This window comes from Oryctolagus cuniculus, chromosome 15 (assembly GCF_964237555.1).
Source record: "Oryctolagus cuniculus chromosome 15, mOryCun1.1, whole genome shotgun sequence".
Lineage (NCBI taxonomy): Eukaryota > Metazoa > Chordata > Mammalia > Lagomorpha > Leporidae > Oryctolagus > Oryctolagus cuniculus.
This window is the reverse complement of record NC_091446.1, coordinates 10,912,118-10,932,883: the sequence shown is the minus strand read 5'-3', so window position 1 is coordinate 10,932,883 and position 20,766 is coordinate 10,912,118. Positions and strand designations below refer to the sequence as shown.

The 20,766-nt window shown below is 47.5% G+C and overlaps 1 protein-coding gene across 2 annotated transcripts in view; it reads left to right on the top strand.

The window, feature by feature from the left end:
* Positions 1-20,766, top strand: part of INPP5F (inositol polyphosphate-5-phosphatase F) — a 108,844-nt gene that overhangs the window by 59,750 nt on the left and 28,328 nt on the right. The window contains exons 3-9 of one of the 2 annotated variants that reach the window (XM_051823686.2): positions 2,466-2,602; positions 12,507-12,635; positions 12,863-13,030; positions 13,148-13,204; positions 16,970-17,168; positions 17,663-17,842; positions 19,326-19,393. In XM_051823686.2, the coding sequence (XP_051679646.2) occupies positions 2,466-2,602; positions 12,507-12,635; positions 12,863-13,030; positions 13,148-13,204; positions 16,970-17,168; positions 17,663-17,842; positions 19,326-19,393 (938 nt within the window). Of the gene's footprint in view, positions 1-2,465; positions 2,603-12,506; positions 12,636-12,862; positions 13,031-13,147; positions 13,205-16,969; positions 17,169-17,200; positions 17,216-17,662; positions 17,843-19,325; positions 19,394-20,766 lie in introns of those variants that run through there. The other variant, XM_051823689.2, reaches the window with a different exon arrangement.

Here is a 20,766-nt window from a genome sequence, read left to right as displayed (position 1 = left end):
GGAGTGAACCAGCAGATGGAAGACTCTGTCTCTACCTCTCTCTGTAATTCTTTCAAATAAATAAAGTAAATCTTTAAAAAAAAAAAAAACTATGCTAGAGTCAAAAACCTTTTTATCATTTATTTTTGTAGGAACTGGGCTATCATAGCCTTCTATCTTGGGTTTTTAACCCAAAGTCTGTTCCACCCCTCTCCCAGATTTGCATTTTTTCTTAAATGAGGGATACAGAATCATTGGAAAAAAAATGTTGACCATCTTAGAAACCGTGAGTCCTCTGTTGATAACTGTTGAGCCTGGGATGCCTGGTTCCAGTCTCTGCTACCTCACTTCCGGTCCATCTTCCTGCTGATGCACACCCTGGGAGGCGGCAGGTGCTGACTCAAGTGCCTGGGTCCCCACTGCCCATGTGGGAGACTTGGAAGGACTTCTGGCTCCTAACTTTGTGCTGGCCTTTCCCTGTCTGTCGTGGGCAGTAGGGGAGTATACTAGCAAATGGAAGATCTCTGTCCATCTATCTCTGACTTTCAAATAGAGTAACAAATTTAAAATATGTACTATATTATTATAACTATAATGTATATTAATACCCATTTATTTACTCGGTACATCCAAGAAAAATCCCTTATTGGTTCACAGAATACATGCCATCTTTTTTTTTTTTTTTTTTTAAGATTTATTTGCTGACTTGAAAGGCAGAGTTACAGAGAGTCAGAGAGAGAAGTCTTCTATCCATTCGTTCACTCCCCAAATGGCCGCAATGGCTGGAGTTGGGCTGATCCAAAGCCAGGAGCTTCTTCCAGATCTCCCATGCGGATGCAGGGGCCATCTTCTATTGCTTTCCCAGGCTATAACAGAGAGTTGGATTGGAAGTGGAGCAGCAGGGACTTGAACCAGCACCCATATGGGATGCCTGCACTGCAGTTGGCGATTTGCCCACTACACCACGACACTGACTCCATGCCATTCTCGTTTACATCTGCGTAGTACTCATCATGGTTGATTCATCCACTCTCCCCTGTGTAGGCTTGTAGGTTGTTTGGAGGACTGTGTCATGTGTTCTAAACAGCTGCAATTAGTAGGCTTGAATGTGTGTACTTTATTGTTGAGGTGTGGGATTGCTGGTGTCAGAGGTGAGTGCATAGATCATGCCGTTAGGTTTTGTAAGTTTCCCTCCAGGACCGTTGTGCATGTGTGTGTGGCATTCCCACCAGCACTGTGGTGTGGGAGTTCCTGTTCCCCAGCTTCCTTCCCAAGAATTTCTTGTGGAACTTTTTTTTTTTAAGATAACTTCCAGTGATTTTTTAAAATTTTTATCTTTTTATTACTTTTTAAAGACTGGGGGGGGGGGGGCTGGTGCTGTGGCACAGTGTGTAAAGCCACCACATACAGTGGCTTTACATATGAGCACTGGTTTGAGTTGTGGCTACTCTACTTCCAATCCAGCTCTCTGCTGTGGCCTTGGAAAGCAGTAGAAGATGGCCCAAGTCCTTGGGCCCCTGCACCTACGTGGGAGACCCGGAAGAAGCTCTTGGCTTCTGGCTTTGGATCAGTGCAGCTCCAGCCATTGCAGCCAATTGGGGAGTGAACCAGTGCATGGAAGACCTCTCTCTCTCTCTGCCTCTGCGTCTCCTTCTCTCTCTGTGTAACTCCAACTTTCAAATAAATAAATCTTTTTTTAAAAAAATGATTATTTGGGAGGTAGAGTTACAGACAGAGGGAGAAACAGAAAGGTCTTCCACCCACTGGTTCACTCCCCAAATGGCCGCAATGGTCTGAGCTGGGCTGATCTGAAGCCAGGAGCTTCTTCCCGGTCTCCCACATAGGTGCAGAGGCCTGATCACTTGGGCCATCTTCTGCTTTCCCAGGCCATAGCAGAGAACTGGACTAGAAGAGGAGCAGCCGGGATACGAGCCAGTCCTCAAACGGGATGCCGGCACTGTAGGCAGAGGCTTAGCCCACTACACGACAGTGCCAGCTTTGTGGTGGGTGAAAATCATTTTAAGATTTATTTATTTGAAAGGTAGAACAACAAAGAGAAGGAGAGACAAACATTCTACCTGCTGGTTTACTCCCCAGGGCTGTGTCAGGCCGAATCCAGGAGCTTCTTCTGGGTCTCCCACGTGTCTGCAAGGGCCCAGGGACTTGGGCCATCTTCCACTACTTCCCCAGGTGCATTAGCAGGAAGCTGGATCAGAAGTGGAGCAGCAGGGACTTGACTGGCACCATATGGGATGCTGGCACTGCAGGCCAGGGCTTAACCTGCTGTGTCACGGTGCCAGCCCTGAGGATCATTTCAATTTAAGTTTCAGATGTTGTAAGGTTGAACATCTTTCGCACGTCCAGGACCATTTTCATAAACTTTAAGAGCTCTGTCGATGCACACATCTTGTTAAGATTCAGCTTCAGCCTGCCAGGATGGCATCACTTTATAAATACCAGACATCACCCTGATCTTTCTCTTTCAGATCTTCCCTGGTGGCTCATTCTAATTCGACAGAAAGCATTGGTGGGCAAACTCCCAGGGGAACATGAGGTCTGCAAAGTCACCAAGATTGCTGTGTTGTCACTGTCTGAAATGGAACCTCAGGATCTTGAGCTTGAGGTAAGGTGAAATCAAAGGAAACTATGGAAGCCTGATGTAATAGAGGAGTCAGTTCAGCAGGCAAGAAACATACATTTTGGGGCTGGATAATATCTTTAAAACAATTTAGAACTCTTATTTAAAAATCTGTGAAATCCAGGGTATAAGAGACATAGAAGCAGAGCTGTTCTCATTGAATTGGCATGGGGTGGGGGGGAGACCCTTGGGACCCTGCCTACCTGACCCCTGCTTTGAAGACACATTTACTTCCAGGGAGCCCCAGTGCTCTGCACAGTATACTCTGAGAACTCCTGATCTCGGGAAAAGGGAAGTCAAGAAGGACAGATTTAACCTTTACATCTTCTTTATCTGTATTCCTCTTAAAGTTTATTTAAAAAAAAATCATTTAATTTATTTGAAAGGCACAGTTAGAGAGATGGGGAGAGATTGATCTTCCACCAGCTGGTTCACTTCCCAAATGGCTGCAATGGCCAGAGCTGGGCCCATCCAAAGCCAGGGCTTCTTCTGGTCTCTGGCAGGTGGATTTGACCTTGTCCATCCCACAGATCATCTGTTAGCATAGACGTGCTCTGAGCCCTGAGGACATTGAAATGTCACACCTCATCCAGAGAAGGTTGTTAGACTTTTAAGGGGGATTTTCCAGTGTCTTTGTGGCCACCAATCTGTAAGATTTCTGAAACTGGTAACCCACAATTGTGTAAACAGAAAAAAACTTTAGAAAATCACATTGGGGCCAGCGCCGTGGCTCACTTGGTTAATCCTCCACCTGCGGTGCCGGCATCCCATATGAGCACCGGGTTCTAGTCCTGATTGCTCCTCTTCCAATCCAGCTCTCTGCTGTGGCCCAGGAGGACAGTAGAAGATGGCCCAAGTCCTTGGGCCCCTGCACCCGCATGGGAGACCAGGAGGAAGCACCTGGCTCCTGGCTTTGGATCGGCACAGCGCCGGCCGTTGCGGCCATTTGGGGGAGGGGGGGTGAACCAACGGAAGGAAGATCTTTCTCTCTCTCTCTCTCTCTCACTGCTATAACTCTACCTGTCAAATAAAAAGGAAAAAAAAAAAAAAAGAAAAAATCACATTAACACAGAAATGTGAATGTTGTGAAGACTTTAAAAATTTCCTTATTCCTTAGACTTTTTTTTTCCATCGTTTAAGGGAACGAGATCAAAATGACAGTGAAATCTCCCCATGTGACATGGTTGGGTATTTTATAGCTGTGGGGCTGTGTGAGCTACAGCCTTGACCGGGGCACCAAAGACTATTGTATGTGTTGAGAGCTGAATACATGCCAGGACTGTCCGTGGTTAGAGGTGTCCCTAAACATAGAGGAAGGATTTCCAGAGTCTTGCTGAGTGAGTTGTTTGGTAACCCTTTCTTGGAAGAGCTGATTTGAGCAATTTGCATTGTGCCTTTTCCCTCTTGCCGCACTTTACGACCTTGAACAACAGGAAGGAAAAGAACAGCTGTGCTGAAAATCGTGAATTTCTTGCTAATCTTGTAACACGTTAATTTAAATATTTTATATTTTTATTTCAGTTTCTAGGTAGCTCCACTTAGAAGCTTAATATTTTTTAATTATTATTCTGATTAAATAGTAAATTATAAAAAAAGGAAAACAATCCTACCACTCAGGAATAATCATTCTCGACGTTTTAGTAATTTTAACAGTTATTTTCACTCTCCCCAAGCCCTTGGGAGGACCAGAATTATTTCCAAGTCATCTTTTGTATTTGCATTTTTACATCTTCCCTACTTAAAATGTTTTAAATAAACGTACATATCTAGGCACATAAAAAGACTTGGTCAGTGAAACTAGCTCTTCTGTCTCAGTGTCGCCCTGATTTCCATGCGTGTGTATCACTCCGAGTGATCCCCTGCTTTCTTCTTCCCAGCAGCACCCTCAGGCTTGCGAGTGTGCTCGCTGTTCCCAGATTTGTAAAGGCCTGGTTCCTGTAACTGGAGCAGAAGCGATTTTATTTTAGAGTCGGGTATTAATAGAATTCCTGGTTTTCTCCCTCAGTTGGCCTTTTACCTCGAGTATATACCTCACTTGTTTGTCGGATATTTATTTTCATTATATTTGAAAGGTGGAGAGGCAGACAGCCTCCATCTTCTGGTCTACTCCCCTAGGCCCACAGCAGCCAGGGCTGGGTTAAGAGAACATCACTCCATCGGGTCTCCCACACGGATGCCAGGGACCCAAGCTGGCCCATTACTGCTGCCTCCCAAGAGTGCAAAGCCCGAGCTGGAACCCAGGTACTCCAGTGTGGAATGCAGGTGTCTGACGCAGCATCTTAACCACTGCACCAATGGCTGTTCCTTGCCAGATTTTCAATTTACATATAGTTCTCCCATAGACAGTACATAATTTGGGGCCAGCATTGTAGCGTAGCAGATTAAGCTGCTGCCTGTAACACTGACATCCCGTATAGGCACTGGTTTGAGTCCCAGCTGTTCCACTTCTGATCTAGCTCACTGCTAATGTTCCTGGGAGAGCAGCGAAAGATGGCCCAAAGGCTTGGGCCCCTGCACCTACATGACAGACCTAGATGAAGCTCCTGGCTTCTGCCTGGCCCAGTCCCAGCCACTGTGGCCATTTGAGGAATGAACCAGCAGACGGAAGCTCTCTTTCTCTTTGTCTCTCGCTCTCCCTCTGTAACTCTGCCTTTCAAATAAGTAAATCTTAAAAAAAAAAAAAAAAAGCGATTCGGTGATTTCTGTGTATTTAGTCACGTGCCCGTCACCACAAGCATTTTTAGAGCGTTTTCACCACTCAGGAAAGCCCTGTACTCATTGACCTCTGACCCCCAGCTCCTTCAGCGCTAGGCAACTACGCATCTCATTTCAGTCTCCATAAATTTGTCTGTTTTACACATCTTGTATAAATGGAACTATACACTGAATGACCTTTTTTTAAAGATTTTATTTATTTTGAGAGGTAGAGTTACAGATAGAGGGAGAGACAGACAGAAAGGGCTTCCATCCATTGGTTTACTCCCCAGATGGCCATAATGACCAGAGCTGTGCTGATCTAAAATCAGGAGCCAGGAGCTTCTTCTGGATCTCCCATGCGGGTGCAGGGGCCCAAGCACTTGGCCCATCCTCCGCTGCTTTCCTAGGTGCATTAGCGGGGAGCTGGATTGGAAATGGAGCAGCTGGGACTCAAACCAGTGCCCATATGGGATGTCAGCACTATAGGTAGAGGCTTAACCTACTACACCACAACACTAGCCTTGCTATGTGACATTTTATGAGTGACCTCTTTTACTTAGAATAGTATTTTCAGGGCCAGTTTGAGTCCCAGCTGCTCCACTTCCAATCCAGCTCCCTGCTAATGCACCTGGGAAAGCAGGGGAAGATGGCCCAAGTGCTTGGGTCCCTGCACCCGCATGGGAGACCCAGAAAAAAGCTCCTGACTTTGGCCTGGCCCAATCTGAGCTATTTTGGCCATTTGGGGAATGAACCAGCGGATAGATGACTGACTGACTGACTCTCTCCCTCCTCCTCTCCCTCTCCCCCTCTCTCCCTCCCTCTCCCTCTCCCCTCCCCTCCCTCTCTCTCCCCCTTCCTCCCTCCCTCTCCCCCTTCCTCCCTCTCCCCTCCCTTTTTCTCCCCCCCCCATGCCATAACTTGGTTTTTCAAATAAGTAAAAGTAAATCTTTAAAAAAATAAAAGTATTTTCAAGGCTCATGCTTGTTATAGCATGTTAGTGCTTTGTTCCTTATTATTGCCATATAGTATGCCACTGTGTGGGTATACTAGATGTGTTTATTCATCTCAGTTGATGGATATTTGAATTGTCTCCACTTCTTAGCTGTCACAAATGGTGCTCCTCTGAAAAATTTTACATACAAGGAATCTTTATTTTTTTCCTGGATGTGTACCTAGGAGTTGGACTGTTGGGTCATATGGTGACTCCTTTTAATCTTTGAGAAATTGCCAGACTTTTCCAAAACAGTATAGTGTTTTAAAAAAGTGATCTGTACAAGGGTATGAAGAATCTGCATGGTTCAAATAAATGATGACATAAACGTTCGTTCTTTCTTTTTTAAAGATTGATTTATTATATATATAGAGAGAGAGATCTATCTTCCATCTGCTGGCTTATTCCCCAAATGGCTGCAATGGCTGAGACTGATCCAGGCTAATGCCAGAAGCCAGGAACTCCATCCCAGTCTCCTACATGGGTGGTAGGGACCCAAGTACTTGGACCATCTCTGCTGCCTTTCAGGGCTCATTAGCAGGGGGCTAGATCAGAAGCAGAGTAGCCGGGACTCAGACTGGTGCTCTGATATGGACCCCTGTGTGGCAGGCATAAGCTTCACCCGCCACACCACAGCACTCATCCTAGATGTTCTTTCTTTTGAAAATACACCCTTTAAAGTTTTATAGGCTTTTGCTCCTTGTCTGTGTATCTTGCTTGCTGTATTTCACTGCCTAAATAGATAACAGCATCATTTTCCAAATTCAGTTTCCTAGCAGACATCTGTTTACAGTTACATCGCCGGTCAGATGTTGATACCAACTTTTAAGGTAAAATTTACTTTCTTAAGCAGCAGCAACATCAGCTCCTTTTGTTGCTGTGAAATGTGAGGTGCGAGCATAATGGGAAAACCAGGGGGTGTTTGTTTTCTCTGTGAGATGGAGAGCAGCCGAGCTGTGATAAGAGCCTCACCACAAGCTATACAGAACTGGCTGGGCCCCTGGAAAGGTGATGCTGGAAAGATGATGCTGCCGTCAGTGCTACATGTCATAGCCCAACAGCTCGGGGAAAAGGGGGAAATAGCATCTTAAAACTGGAAGGAGCTCAAGAAAAAAAATTTCTCTGCCCCTGTGTTTTGGCAGGATAATTGTAAGCTTTCTGAAAGGCTGTGGTCTGTACTTCATTTTCTAAAGGCCACTGCATTGAAGATTCAGAAACATTCATCAGAAATGTGTGTTCATAGTAGCTTTATAGTTCTAGTTAGAAAACTCAGTTTTAAGAAACAGGCCGGCACTGTGGCTCAATAGGCTAATCCTCCACCTAGCGGAGCCAGCACACCGGGTTCTAGTCCTGGTCGGGGCGCCGGATTCTGTCCCGGTTGCCCCCCTTCCAGGCCAGCTCTCTGCTATGGCCTGGGAGTGCAGTGGAGGATGACCCAAAGTCCTTGGGCCCTGCACCCTATGGGAGACCAGGAGAAGCACCTGGCTCCTGGCTTCGGATCAGCGTGGTGCGCCGGCCGCGGCGGCCATTGGAGGGTGAACCAAAGGCAAAAAGGAAGACCTTTCTCTCTGTCTCTCTCACTGTCCGCTCTGCCTGTCAAAACAAACAAACAAACAAAAAACTCAGTTTTAAGAAACAGAGAAAGACTCTAGTTTACGGTGGTTCAGTGAGTTTGTGCTTTGTTAAGAAGACCTGCAATCCTGATCTGAAACTTTGGAGCTGTATTTGTGTCAAGATTCAGGTTTTTAGGGGTTTTCAAAATGTTATTCCATGTTGGGCCAGTTTTTCCATGTTGTGGCACAAAGGGTTAAGCCACCACCTGCGACGCCAATGCAGGCATCCCATATCAATGCCAGTTGGGGTCCTGACTGTTCAACTTTTTTTTTTTATGGTTAAGAATTTTATTATCAAAATTATTACATCTCTTGTGAAAGTTGAAATATTACAGCAAGGTGTAAACACTCCACTTGAGAAAGAAGTGATACTTCTTCCCTTCCAAGAGTTCCCCCCACCCGCCATGTTCAGCTTCTGATCCAGCTTCTTGCTAATGCTCCTGGGAAGGCAGCTGAAGATGATCCAAGTGCTTGGGCCCCTGCCACCCAGGTGGTGAACCTGGATGGAGTTTTGGGCTTCTGGCTTTGGCCTGGACCAGCCCTGGCTGTTGCAGCTATTTAGAGAGTAACCTAGCAGAGAGAGAAGGGGGGGGGGGGGTCCTCTCGATAGATTCTGTGTGTGTGTGTGTGTGTGTGTGTTTCACATCAATCAATCCTGTAAGGGAAAAAAAGGTTATTCTGCATATTTCTGCACCCCCAGTAAGCATTACCCTACAATAGAATGTGTTAATATTTCTTTAAGGATAATATGGATGTTCATATTAAGGGAAATAAGTGCTGTCTATTGATATCCTCATGTCAGTTTTGCCATTAGATGAGTTATTAACAGGCTTAAGCATTCAGTTTCAGAATCTTTTGAATCTAAGAGTTGTAGATAAGGAAGTTAAGGGGTGATGGGCCTGTATCAACTCTGTCCTAAGGCCAGGATGAGGGTAGATAAAATAAGCAAAAACAGAGGAAGAACAACAACACTGCTGGGTCCAATCTTCCTGGACGTCAGTGGAACAACAGGTCTAACTGCTGGGTCTCCAGAGCAGGCAGCAGCAGGTGGAAACTGCCCCTGCATGGTAAAGGGGAGACGGAGCCTGGACCTGGAACCCTGCCCAGTGCACGAGGCCAGGCGCTCGGGTAGAACCGAGGCTGTTAGAGCTCCTGCACAGACCGCTGTCTGCTCTGCAGCGCTTTGCCATTGCTGCGATACGCTGGGCACTGCCGTTGAGATACGCCGGCCTGCGCGAAAGATGAGAGGCCTGAATGCGGGCAATAGCTGAGGGCACGGAGTGACTGGTGTTGATGGGCGAGACCTTAGGAAGGGGGGTAATGGAAGATGACTCCAAGGTTGGTTTGCTTACTGGTTTGTTTTTAAAGATTCATTTTTTGAAAGAGTTACAGAGAGAGAAGGAGAGACAGAGAGACATCTTCCATCTAGTGGTTCACTCTCCAGATGCAGCAATGGCCGGGGCTGGACCAGGTGGAAGCCAAGAGCTCCCATTGGTTCTCCCACATGGGTGGCAGGATCCCAGACACTTGGGCCATCTTCTGCTGCTTTTCCCAGACCATTAGCAGGGAGCTGGATGGGAAATGGAGCAGCCGAGACAGAAACTGGCCCCCATATGGGATGCTGGTGTTGCCTCTGGGGTTTTATCTGCTGTACTACAGCACCAGCCCCAACTCCAGTTTTACTTAAGTGACCCAGTGGGTGGTGCAGTCATTAACTGAACACGTGCCAGAGAAGGTGTATGACTTGGGAAAGAGATGTTGAGCTTGAGGGACCCATGTATCTCCGTGTGGGGGTGCGGTGTCTACCAGGACCTTGAGCTCAGGTTGAGGGAACAGGATTAACAAGCAAAAGAGTCGGTGAAATGAAGGAAGAGGGTGACATTTTCTAGGTAGAGCATGAAGAATGGGAAGAGAGCTAAAGACAGAATGTTGGGAACCAGCGTCTTTAGAGACAGAAACACCGACAGAGCCCGAAGGAGCAGCCAGAGTGGGGAGAACCGAGAGGGACTGGTGTGGGGGAGCCACAGCGAGAGGCAACGCGGCATCATCGGTGCCACGTTCACGGAGCCAGGGGCCTTGGGGTTTGTGTTTTCCCAGAGCTGAGGAGGTCCTTGGTTCCCCCTGCGTGAACAGCTTCATTGGCAGCTCACTCTTTGACCCAAATTGCCAGTCCCCCACTTCTCCTCTAACTCTCTGCTAACTCAGAGTAGATTCCAGGCCTGCGGACAGATTAAAAAGTGATTCTGGCATCTGTGCGCATGTTCACAGGTGTGAGGAAAGGGGCTGGGATGGAGGAGAGAGGGCGCTAGGCCAGGTCCCGGTGCTAGAGGGACAAAGCCGGAAGCTAGCCTGGACGAGAACACGGGTTCCTGTTCTCTGAGAGGGAGGAGAGTGTGCGTGCGGAGGCGTGTGTGTTAGCTCTGTCTTCGGAGCAGTCTTTGGTGTGGTTGAGGGGAGACTGTGTGGGCTTGAAGCCTTGTAAGGAATAAGCATGTCTGACAAATGCTTAATGCCCTGTTTTGAATATTAAAATTGTAATGGTCTATAACTAGGTGTCAGGTATGTTTTCAGGTTTTTGAAAGAAAGTGTTATTCATATGACTAGATAATTATGTTCTGTATAAAAATTGCTAACCAACAGTTGCTTAGTGCCACAAGCAAGGCAGCAGCAGGCGCCTCTGTGAAGTTGCAGCTCTGCTGCGCCAAGGAAGGAGGGTGCGTGTGGGAAACCATCTTCCTGTGCCGTCACAAAACTCCTGAGGCCGTCTGCTGTATAAAGACAGGAGGCCCGCTGTGCTCATAGTTCTGGTGGCTGGAGGGGCCACGCAGCACACGCCAGCCCCGGCAGCATCCCAGTGTGGTGGAGTACTAGAAAGGGGACCGGCTGCACGGTGAAGGGGCCGGGCATGTGTTGTGGCAGCCCCTCGCTCTAGAGTACCCACTTTGTCTCCTGGGAGGGTGGTGCACCAGTAGCCTGATAACCTCCCACTGGGCCCCACCTGTTCGTGGTGGCGCCACCTCAGCACCACCGTCTGTGGGCCAAGCTTTCAGCTCATGAACCTGTCGGGACAAACCTTACCTGCAGAGCCCAGAAGACTGTGCAGTGTGTTCACGGCAGAAGGGAATGGCGGTGTTCGCGGACGCCTTCTGTGCCCCTGTGTGAATCTGGGGCTCCACTTGTCTTTGTGGCATCAGAGCTCATTCAGTCATTTCACAGGCATTTGTGGAGGCCCCCATGCCAGGCGTTGCTGAGGCACTGGAGATAAGGGATTCCAGAAAACCAGGCTCCCATCTGGCGGTCGTGTCAGGGCGGCAGAGCACGTGATGGCCCTGAACTCAGTGGGGATCCTGGGACTGGAAAGTGAAGAAGGAAGCCCCGTGTATCTGAGTTCACGGGCACGTGTTGTGGTGCAGCAGGTTAGGATGCTGCTTGGGATGCCTGTATCTCATACCAGAATGCTGGTTCGAGTCCTGGCTGCTCTACTTCTGATCCGGCTTCATGCTAATGCAACCTGGGAGGCAGCAGATGAGGCTCCAGTGCTTGGACCCCTGGCATTCATGTAGGAGACCCAGGGGAGCTCCAGCCTCCTGGCTTTGGCCTGACCCAGCCTTGGCCGTGGCAGGCATTTGGGGAGTGAACCAGGGGATGGACAATCTATTCTGTTTTGTCACTCTGCCTTTGGAGTAGATGGAAACAAATAAACAGACTTCCCCCCCAAAAATAAAGGAAGTTTATTGGATGGCTTCCATGTGGGATTCCATTCCAGGGTGGCAGGTGGTCTGATCAGGGCTTGTTCCATGGATTTCTCCCGGAAGAGGAAAGGTTTTGGCTTTCCCAGGCCATAGGGAGCTGAGTGACAGCAGTCCTTGGCTGTGCCTTAGGAGTAGCCTCTCAGGGGCCTTGGTGGGCCAACCCACCTTATCAGAAACGCCAGTGGCAGCTTTTAAGCTCTATGGCTAGAGAGCGGCTGACAGGCAGTCGCCTTCCTTCTGAGGGCAAGACTCAAGATGGTGTCCCTGTGTTTGCTGTCACACAACCCCTGACATTGTGGAAGAGGGAGACAGTGAATATGTGCATTAATGATGTAGTATTCTGGAAAGAAGTAAGTGCTAATGAGGACGACATTGAGCACAGTACTGGTGGTGGGGGCAGTGCCCAGGAGGGAATTGTGGGAAGGTGTCTGGGGAGACAACACCTGGGCTGAAGCCCTGCGTGGAAGCCAACATGTCGAGGGGCAGCAGGGAAGCTGAGGCGGGAGCAGCAGTGGGAGATGCAGATTGTGGAGGGAAGCTGGGATCTGGCCATGGACGTGGTCTGTCCGAGACGCATCCATGTGGAAACGTTGGGCTTTGTAAGCCTGGAGTTCTGCCAGGGGCTGGGCGGGGAACAAGTGGAGGATCTGTGTGGGGCCTGCCTTTGGATGGTATTTGAAGCTGCGAGGCTGGATGAAGGCGCTGAAGGCGTGAGTGCAGCTAGAGAAAGGGAGTCAGTAGCCGTAGTGCATAAACGGTAGGGTTCACACTCATACTTGAACATTTTACAAGCAGCTATTAGTAATAACAAATCCTTTTTCTCTCTAATTCTTTAGCTCTGTAAGAAGCATCATTTTGGGATTAACAAGCCAGAGAAGATTATACCATCTCCTGATGACTCTAAGTTTCTACTGAAGACCTTAACGCATATTAAATCCAATGTGTCTGCTCCTAATAAAAAGAAAGTAAGAGTTTAATTGATATGGGCTTCAAATTCATCTTTGATTAGTTTTAAATTGAAGGGTAATTTTCCTGCTAGTAAGTCTGTTTTACAGCCATTTATTGAATTGAAGCAATGTCTCCTATGCCCTTGGGATTATTAGCACTAATAGCTTTATGCTAGATAACACTGTGTGTTATCCACCTAATACCTTGCATTTGGTTCCTGCAGTGATAAGCTGATTTCTTACAGGTGAAGGAAAGTAAAGAGAAGGAGAAGTTGGAGAGGAGACTACTTGAGGAGCTGCTGAAGATGTTCATGGACTCAGAGTCCTTTTACTACAGCCTCACCTACGACCTGACTAACTCGGTGCAGAGGCAGAGTGCCGGGAAGGCGGCTGGCCGTGCCCTCTGGCAGAAGGTACCCTCACAGCTCAGAGCAGGGCTTGCCCTTTACAACATCCGGTGGTCCATTTTGGCTTTTCTAGGAAAGCCAAAGTCACATTTTTCTGAACTGTTTTTTCTCTACTTTTTCTAGGTTGATGACCGATTTTTTTGGAATAAATATATGATACGAGATCTTACTGAGATTGGTGTGAGTAGTTGTTCTTATTTATATTACCTTATTTTTAAGATTTATTTGTATGAAAGGCAGAATTACAGAGAAAAAGAGAGGGAGAGACAGAGATGTTCCATCTGCTGGTTCACTCCCCAAGTGGCCTCAGTGGCTGGGACTGGGCCAGGATGAAGCCAGGAGCCAGGAGCTTCTTCTGTGTCTCCCACATGGTGCAGGGGCCCAAGGGCTTGGGCCTTCTGCTGCTTCTTTCCCAGGTGCATTAGCAGGGGAGCTGGATTGAAAGTGGAGTAGGGACCGGCGCAGTGGCTCACTAGGCTAATCCTCCGCCTGCGGCGCCGGCACACCGGGCTCTAGTCCCGGTTGGGGTGCCAGATTCTGTCCCAGTTGCCCCTCTCCCAGGCCAGCTCTCTGCTGTGGCCCGGGAATGCAGTGGAGGATGGTCCAGGTCCTTGGGCCCTGCACCCGCATAGGAGACCAGGAGAAGCACCTTGCTCCTGCCTTCGGATCAGCGCGGTGCACCGGCCACAGCGACCATTGGAGGGTGAACCAACAAAAAAGGAAGACTTTTCTCTCTGTCTCTCTCTCTCTCACTGTCTACTCTGCCTGTCAAAAAAAAAAAAAAAAAAAAAAAAATCTTAAAACAACAACAACAAACACAGAGTAACCAGGACTCTAACTGACACCTATATGGGATACTGACACTACAAGTGGCAGTTTAACCCAGTGTGCTAACAATGAGTAGTAGTAGTTGTTTTTGTGTTTTTAAGATTTATTTATTTATTTGAACTGCAGAGTTACAGAGAGGCAGAGGCAGAGAGAGGTCTTCCATCTGCTGGTTCACTCCCTAAATGGCTGCAACAGCCAGAGCTGGGCTGATCTGAAGCCAGGAGCTTCTTCCAGGTCTCTCATGCAGGGAACAGGGGACCAAGCACTTGGGCCATATTCTGCTTACCCAGGCCATAGCAGGGAGCTGGATTGGAAGTGGAGCAGTCGGGACTCGAACCGGTGCCCATATGGGATGCCGGCACTGCAGGCGGCTGCTTTACCTGCTGTGTCACAGTGCCAGCCCCAAGTAGTTGTTTTTTAAAATAACCTAATCTACTGAGACTGTTGTAATTTCTAAAATGTTGTAAGTTGGTTATAGTTGTTAAATGTTTTTTTAATTTATTAAAATAAATTGCAAAATCTCACCATAATATTTTCCCCCACAAAAGGGAGTCATTTAACTAGGAAAAACAGACATTTATATGACGGGGCATGATTTTGCCGCCTGGCTGCAGGCCTGTCTTTTTAGCAGGTTCCCATAGGATAGTAGTGATGTAAGGCTGTGGAACTGACGGCTGTGGCATTTCTGAGTAAGAGGTGTTTTGCTTCTACCTCCTGGAAACGTGGACGCCCAGTTTTCCTGGACTGATGCGGCCGTTGCCTGGCCTTCCTTGCCTCCGTTTCCTCCCCTGCCGTCGGAGCAGGCGCAGTGCTAGGCGGTGTGGCACTGCCAGTCGTGATGAGGTGGTGGTGCCCGGTTTCCTCGGGCTCAGTGCGTGCTGTCTTCCAGTGCCCTGCCGTGTGTGTTGGGGGAGCGCGCTGTCTTCCAGTGCCCTGCCGTGTGTGTTGGGGCCTGCCGTGTGTGTTGGGGGAGCGCGCTGTCTTCCAGTGCCCTGCCGTGCGTGTTGGGGGAGCGCGCTGTCTTCCAGTGCCCTGCCGTGTGTGTTGGGGAAGCTCGGTTGTCCACAGGCAGCACGTGCGTTCCATCAGTGAGCATTTGTCGAAGGCCTGCCCCGCACCACTTAACTGTTGTGGATGCTGGACACGGCAGGCAAGATGTGTCACTCCTCCTCTTCATGGAGGAACGACACTGAACCCTGCCTAGGCTTCATATCCGAGTCACGGCACCATTATGTCGCTCCCCATCTTCGTGGAGGAACGACACAGGACCCTGCGCTGTTCTTTCGTCTGCTCGGCCCTCCCCGGGTTTGCTGCTGGTTCTTCCCGGGTTGGCTACTATCCCTTCCACCTCCGTGGAAGGGTGGTTCCCCCTGGCCACTTTCCCCACTTCCGCGGGGGAGCAGCACACCGCCGGCCGGCTCTCTCGGGGGCTGCACAGGTGTTCCTCTTAGATGTTCCCCTTAGATGTTCCTGGTGCATGTTGTCTCTCTCCTCCTTTATAGTCCTCCTCCGCCAATCCCAACTCGGCTGCCCACACGCCGAGTACGCTGTTCTCCTCCAATCAGGAGCAGGATCAGCTCCTGGAGGTCATCACTCAAGTTGGCAAGAGGCAGCTGCGTAGAAGCTGTTTTCTCCTCTCCCAGCGCCATATTGTGGGAGAGCAGATGCATAGAATAAGTCTTAATTCCAGTAACTTAGTCTAGTCCGGGTTGCTCCCCACAAGATGGCCATACGTCACCTTTTCCTGAAGCTCTCGGAACTGTTCAGCCCTTTCCCTGTTGTCATTTCTCTCCTTTAGTGGTGGTTGGCGTGAGGGATTTTTATTTAGTGGTGTCTTCCACTAGATATCCTTCATGCCTCTACTGAGAAACCAAAACCTGGTGACAGAGAAGAGAAGGCATCTGTAACAGGTGCTGGCGGTGGTGAGTTCTCCTGGGTTTTGCTGATTTTGTCAGAATACGTCTACGATACCATTGAAAACTGGTGACCCGCTTTAACAGAGATGACATCTGGCAGCACGCAATTCGCTGTTCCTGCAAGGAGTTTTGCATTTATTGCCAGAACAAAAATGCAAATAAAGGGAGCAGTGACGAGAAGAACGGGTGCGGGTAGCTTCGTGACCTCGCTGCTGTCAGCAGAGCCGCTTCCCGAGAGCCCTGTGCAGGCTCCAGGGGAGAGCAGCTCTGCGGGCTGGCACTGGCGAGCATGTGCCGGGAGAGCAGTGGATTTGAAGCTGGGGCTGGGGCTGGGGCTGGGGCTGGGGCTGGGGCTGGGGCTGGACACGGTCATGGAGAAGCGAGACAGCAGGATTGAGAGCTGCTCTCGAGTGTGTTCATCTGCTACTGTCCCTGGGTACAGTCAGTCGGGAAGTCTGACTGCTCTCAGTCTGAAAGGCCCGAGAGAGGAACCCTGTAGTGGGCACACAGCTAATTATGTTGGGTGACATTTTAAATTAAGACATCTGTGGGAAGGCTTGCTTTCTGGGCTGGATTGAGGTGAGAGGGGTCCATTTACCATTTGGGTTTTAGCTTGCTGAAGCAGGTTTCTGTTCATAAACTATGAAGCAAATTAGACCTGAGTGCTTCATAATACACTGATTAGAGCCGGCTGATTTTATTAAAGGCGCAATACAATTAGAAGCTGAACCTCAGTCTCTAAGCTGTATTTTTCTATACCAACAGCAGTAACCATAATAGCTCCATTTGCTAAATAGTTAATATGTGACAGGTACTGTGCTAAATGCTTTAGATGTATTATTCACTGAATTCTCATGACAAGTGTGTCAGGTGGTCCTTATTCCGTTTCACAGAGGAGGGCACTGAGGCTGGTGACAGTGAGTCCCTTAGAGGGTTGGGGTGTGGCAGAGCTTGAATTTGCACCAGGCAGTCTGGCTCCGGTGCCACTTTCCCCTAGTCAGTTCTTTCTGAATGATCACCATAAAGAAAAGAACAGTCTCCCCTTCCTTCCTCAGTGTTCTCCAGTAAGCAGAGTGTGGCTGATGAGTGGAAGGCTTTGGTTTCGCACACACTGAGAAGTAGGTGTTGGCTCTGGTGTGTGTGCAGGAAAGCAGCCGTACTGTCCAGAGCAGACGCAACATGCTGTTCGTCTTGTTTCCAGACCCCGGATGTGGACTTTTGGATTATCCCCATCATCCAAGGTTTTGTGCAGATTGAAGAGCTTGTGGTTAATTATAATGAATCATCTGACGATGAGAAAAGCAGCCCGGAGACCCCCCAACAGGAGTCCACCTGCGTGGATGACATTCACCCTCGGTTTCTCGTGGCGCTCATCTCCCGCCGCAGCAGGCACAGAGCAGGTGAGTGGAAGGCAGTGGGTGCCGGGGCCGCAGCAGGCACAGAGCAGGTGAGTGGAAGGCAGTGGGTGCCGGGGCCGCAGGGATGCGACCGCTGATGACGGTAATGGATTTGGAAGCGCGGCTGGCTTCACAGTGCTGAGACAGTGAGGGACTGGTCTTTGAAGAGGGGTGAATGGGGGAGGGTTCATGGAATGAGAAAGGAAAGCAGGGTGCCCGTTACAGCGTTCGGGCTGACAGCTGCGTCTCGGTGAGAGCGCCTCCTGGATGCCAGCCCCTGGGGGCAGCCCCTCTCTCGGTTCAGAGGGGGCTCCTCGTGCAGCTTCACCTCCTTAAAAACAGACACAACTGTGGGGAAGCTGATGCTGTCCTGCCGGCCAGTTGCCCATGGGCTCCACGAGGCCCTCCTGGAAGACAGGCCGGAGTGGGGGCATCATCCAGTCGGACCAAGTCCGTTTTTCTCAGTCCTGCTGTTTCCTGTGTTACCTTTCTTTCAGGAATGCGCTATAAACGCAGAGGAGTGGATAAGAACGGGAATGTCGCTAATTACGTGGAGACGGAGCAGTTGATTCATGTGCATAACCACACCCTGTCCTTCATCCAGACCCGAGGCTCCGTGCCCGTGTTTTGGAGCCAGGTCGGGTATCGGTACAACCCCCGGCCTCGCCTGGACAGAAGTAAGCGCAGCAGTTACTCCATGTGCAGAACGCCTTCTGGGAGATTAGATCCGTGTTAGAGCTGGGTTTGCTTTGCCAGCTGCCTCATTCAAAACACTAACTCTCGCTCACTGTGAAAGGTAGTAGAAGTGATGTGATAATCGCAGGGGTAGTAGTAGTTGACTTTGTCATTTCTTTAGTGATAGATCTCCCCAGCAGTAGAACAAAACATAGCTCCCGACATGGTCTCAATGGCCGGGGCTGGCCCAGGTACTTTCCCATTGCTTTCCCAAATGCATTAGCAGACAGCTGGATTGGAAGTGGAGCAGCTAGAACTTGAACTGGCGCACTCTGCTGTAAGATGACAGTGTTGCAGGCCATGGCTTTAACTGCTGCAAGACAATGCCAAGGATTTTATTTTTTTATTTTTATTTTTTTAAAGATTTATTTTATTTATTTGAAAGAGTTACAGAGAGAGGTAGAAACAGAGAGGTCTTCCATCTGCTGGTTCACTCCCCAGATGGCCACAATGGCCAGAGCTGCACTGATCCAAGGTCAGGAGCCAGGAGCTTCTTCCGGGTCTCTCATGTGGGTGCAGGGGCCCAACGACTTGGGCCATCTTCTACTGCTTTCCCAGGCCATGACAGACAGCTGGATCAGAAGTGGAGCAGCCGAAACTAGAACCGGTGCCCATATGGGATGCTGACGCTTCAGGCCAGGGCTTTAACCCACTGTGCCACAGTGCTGGCCCTAAAGATTTCATTTCTTCTAGTATTTTAACTTTAGCACTGGAGTAGCTAAACGATTTAAATTTAATTAGATTATTGAAAGAGGTTTTTTTAATTAAAATTTATTTATTGAAAGGCAGAGAGGGAGGTCTTTGATCCTCTGGTTCACTCCCCAGATGGCCACAGTTCTTCCAGGTCTCCCACGCGGGCTCAGGGGCCCAAGTATTTGGGCCATCTTTTGCTGCTTTCCCAGGCCATCAGCAGGGAGCTGGATCAGAAATAGAACAGCTGAGACAGGACTGGCACACATACGGGGTGCTGGCACCACACGAAGATGCTTAACCTACATCAGAGCCAGCCCCTCTTATTTATTTAAAATTTTTAGGTTGATTTTTTAAAAATTGTTAATAGCATATTTTTTTCTCAAACCTTAATTTGTATTCTTGGTGAAAATTCAGTAAAATCAGTGTTTTAAAAAGGTTTTTGTAGAAGAGTTTTCATCCTTTTTAAAAATAAGCCACATGAACCCTTTTCTGAGAGGTAGGCAGATGTGTGATGCTAACAGGTGTAATTTCACAGTTTGCACTTTCTGTCTGGGGAACAAGGAGTCCCAGGTCTTTGGTTTATCATGTCATGTTCAAATGGTGGTTTTTAAGACAGTCCTACACTTGGATTGGCAAAAAAATTGTCTAAAAGTAAGAATAAAGATGGGGTAGACATTAATTTCTGTCTTAAACCTGGGAAGGAAAAATAGATTTTGTATCACTTCTTTGTAGGTGAGAAGGAAACTGTTGCCTATTTCTGTGCCCATTTCGAAGAACAACTGAAAATTTACAAAAAACAGGTGGGCTTTGATTTGTCGTAGTAAACTGTTTCTTCATATTTAGAAATGACTGCAATGATTTAAGTTTCATGAAAATAACAATGTACTCTTCGTAACTAAGCAGGCAGCACTTGACATAAAGTTTAAAAAAGCGCTTGTTTAAGCTCAGAGTATTCTTAATATTTTTTGAGTAATCATTGAGTTAGCTACTTTAAATTGCGTTTAGATACCATAAAGATTAGACTTTCAATTATTGCGATCCTAGAAGTCATCTCTCAGTACCAACAGTTCCACCTCCTGGAAATAACAAGTTGATCCATATCTCTCAGTATGTTTTTTCTTTGCTCACCTTCGTGTGTATTCATATACTGACATAGGAGCGTGTGCATAGAAGTATAACCCAAAATCAATTGTAAACTGTTAGGTGAAGTAGAAGTTTTGTAATTTTGATACAAGATTTAAAAGAGACTTGAAATCCATGCTTACAAGGGTTTTCAAAGCTATACATTTATTTAAACTTTTTTTGCAACAAATAAACTTTTAATTACATTGTCCTCAAATTTTTTTGAAGTACCCTCCTATAATAGTCCATTAGCATTGACCAATGTGAATGGATAACACCGTAGGATACTTGTTTCTTATAGCAACAAAAAACAATAGGGAGAAGTAACTTAAAATGTAATAAACATAAAAATATACTTGTATATGGAGAAGAAGAAAAAGAATTGTGGAAGAACACAAAGGAAAACCTGATTTACATGGAGACAAAATGCCATGTTCCTGGAATGGAACGCTCAGAGGTGAATAGATTTCAGTTCTTCCCAGATTAATATGTAATTTTGTGCAATCCTGAACATTCTCAGCAGGAAAATAGAAAGATACTCTTATACTGAAAGAAATTATGAAGTTTGATAATCAGATAATGGCAGGTATTGTGTTTCTGCATGAAAACTCGCCCACACTGTTAGGGGTGTAGGTTGGCTAGGCCATTTGGAATGGTATTATCAATTAAAATAAACCGTACTTTTGATTCAACCCAGAAGTTTGCTCTCTTATTTCCTACCTTCCATCCACAAAAGTCAAACTGAGATCGGTTACGGATCTAAATGTGGAAGGTTAAAGCTTTTAGGGGAAACTGTGAGATATCTTTTTGAACTATGACCATTGTTTTCTAAAGTTTTCAGTTTAAGATTACATGTCCCATATTTTATTAGTTGTTTAATAAGGGGTAATGCCCATCAAGGAAAAGGTTTTTATTAAAAAAAAAAAAACACTAAGCATGCAAAAAATAGATAAATTTGACTTTAAATTTATTAAAACTTTATAATTTATTAAAGCATCAATTATAAATACTAAGATAGTGTTATAAACGCTGTCTTATTAAAATTTTATTA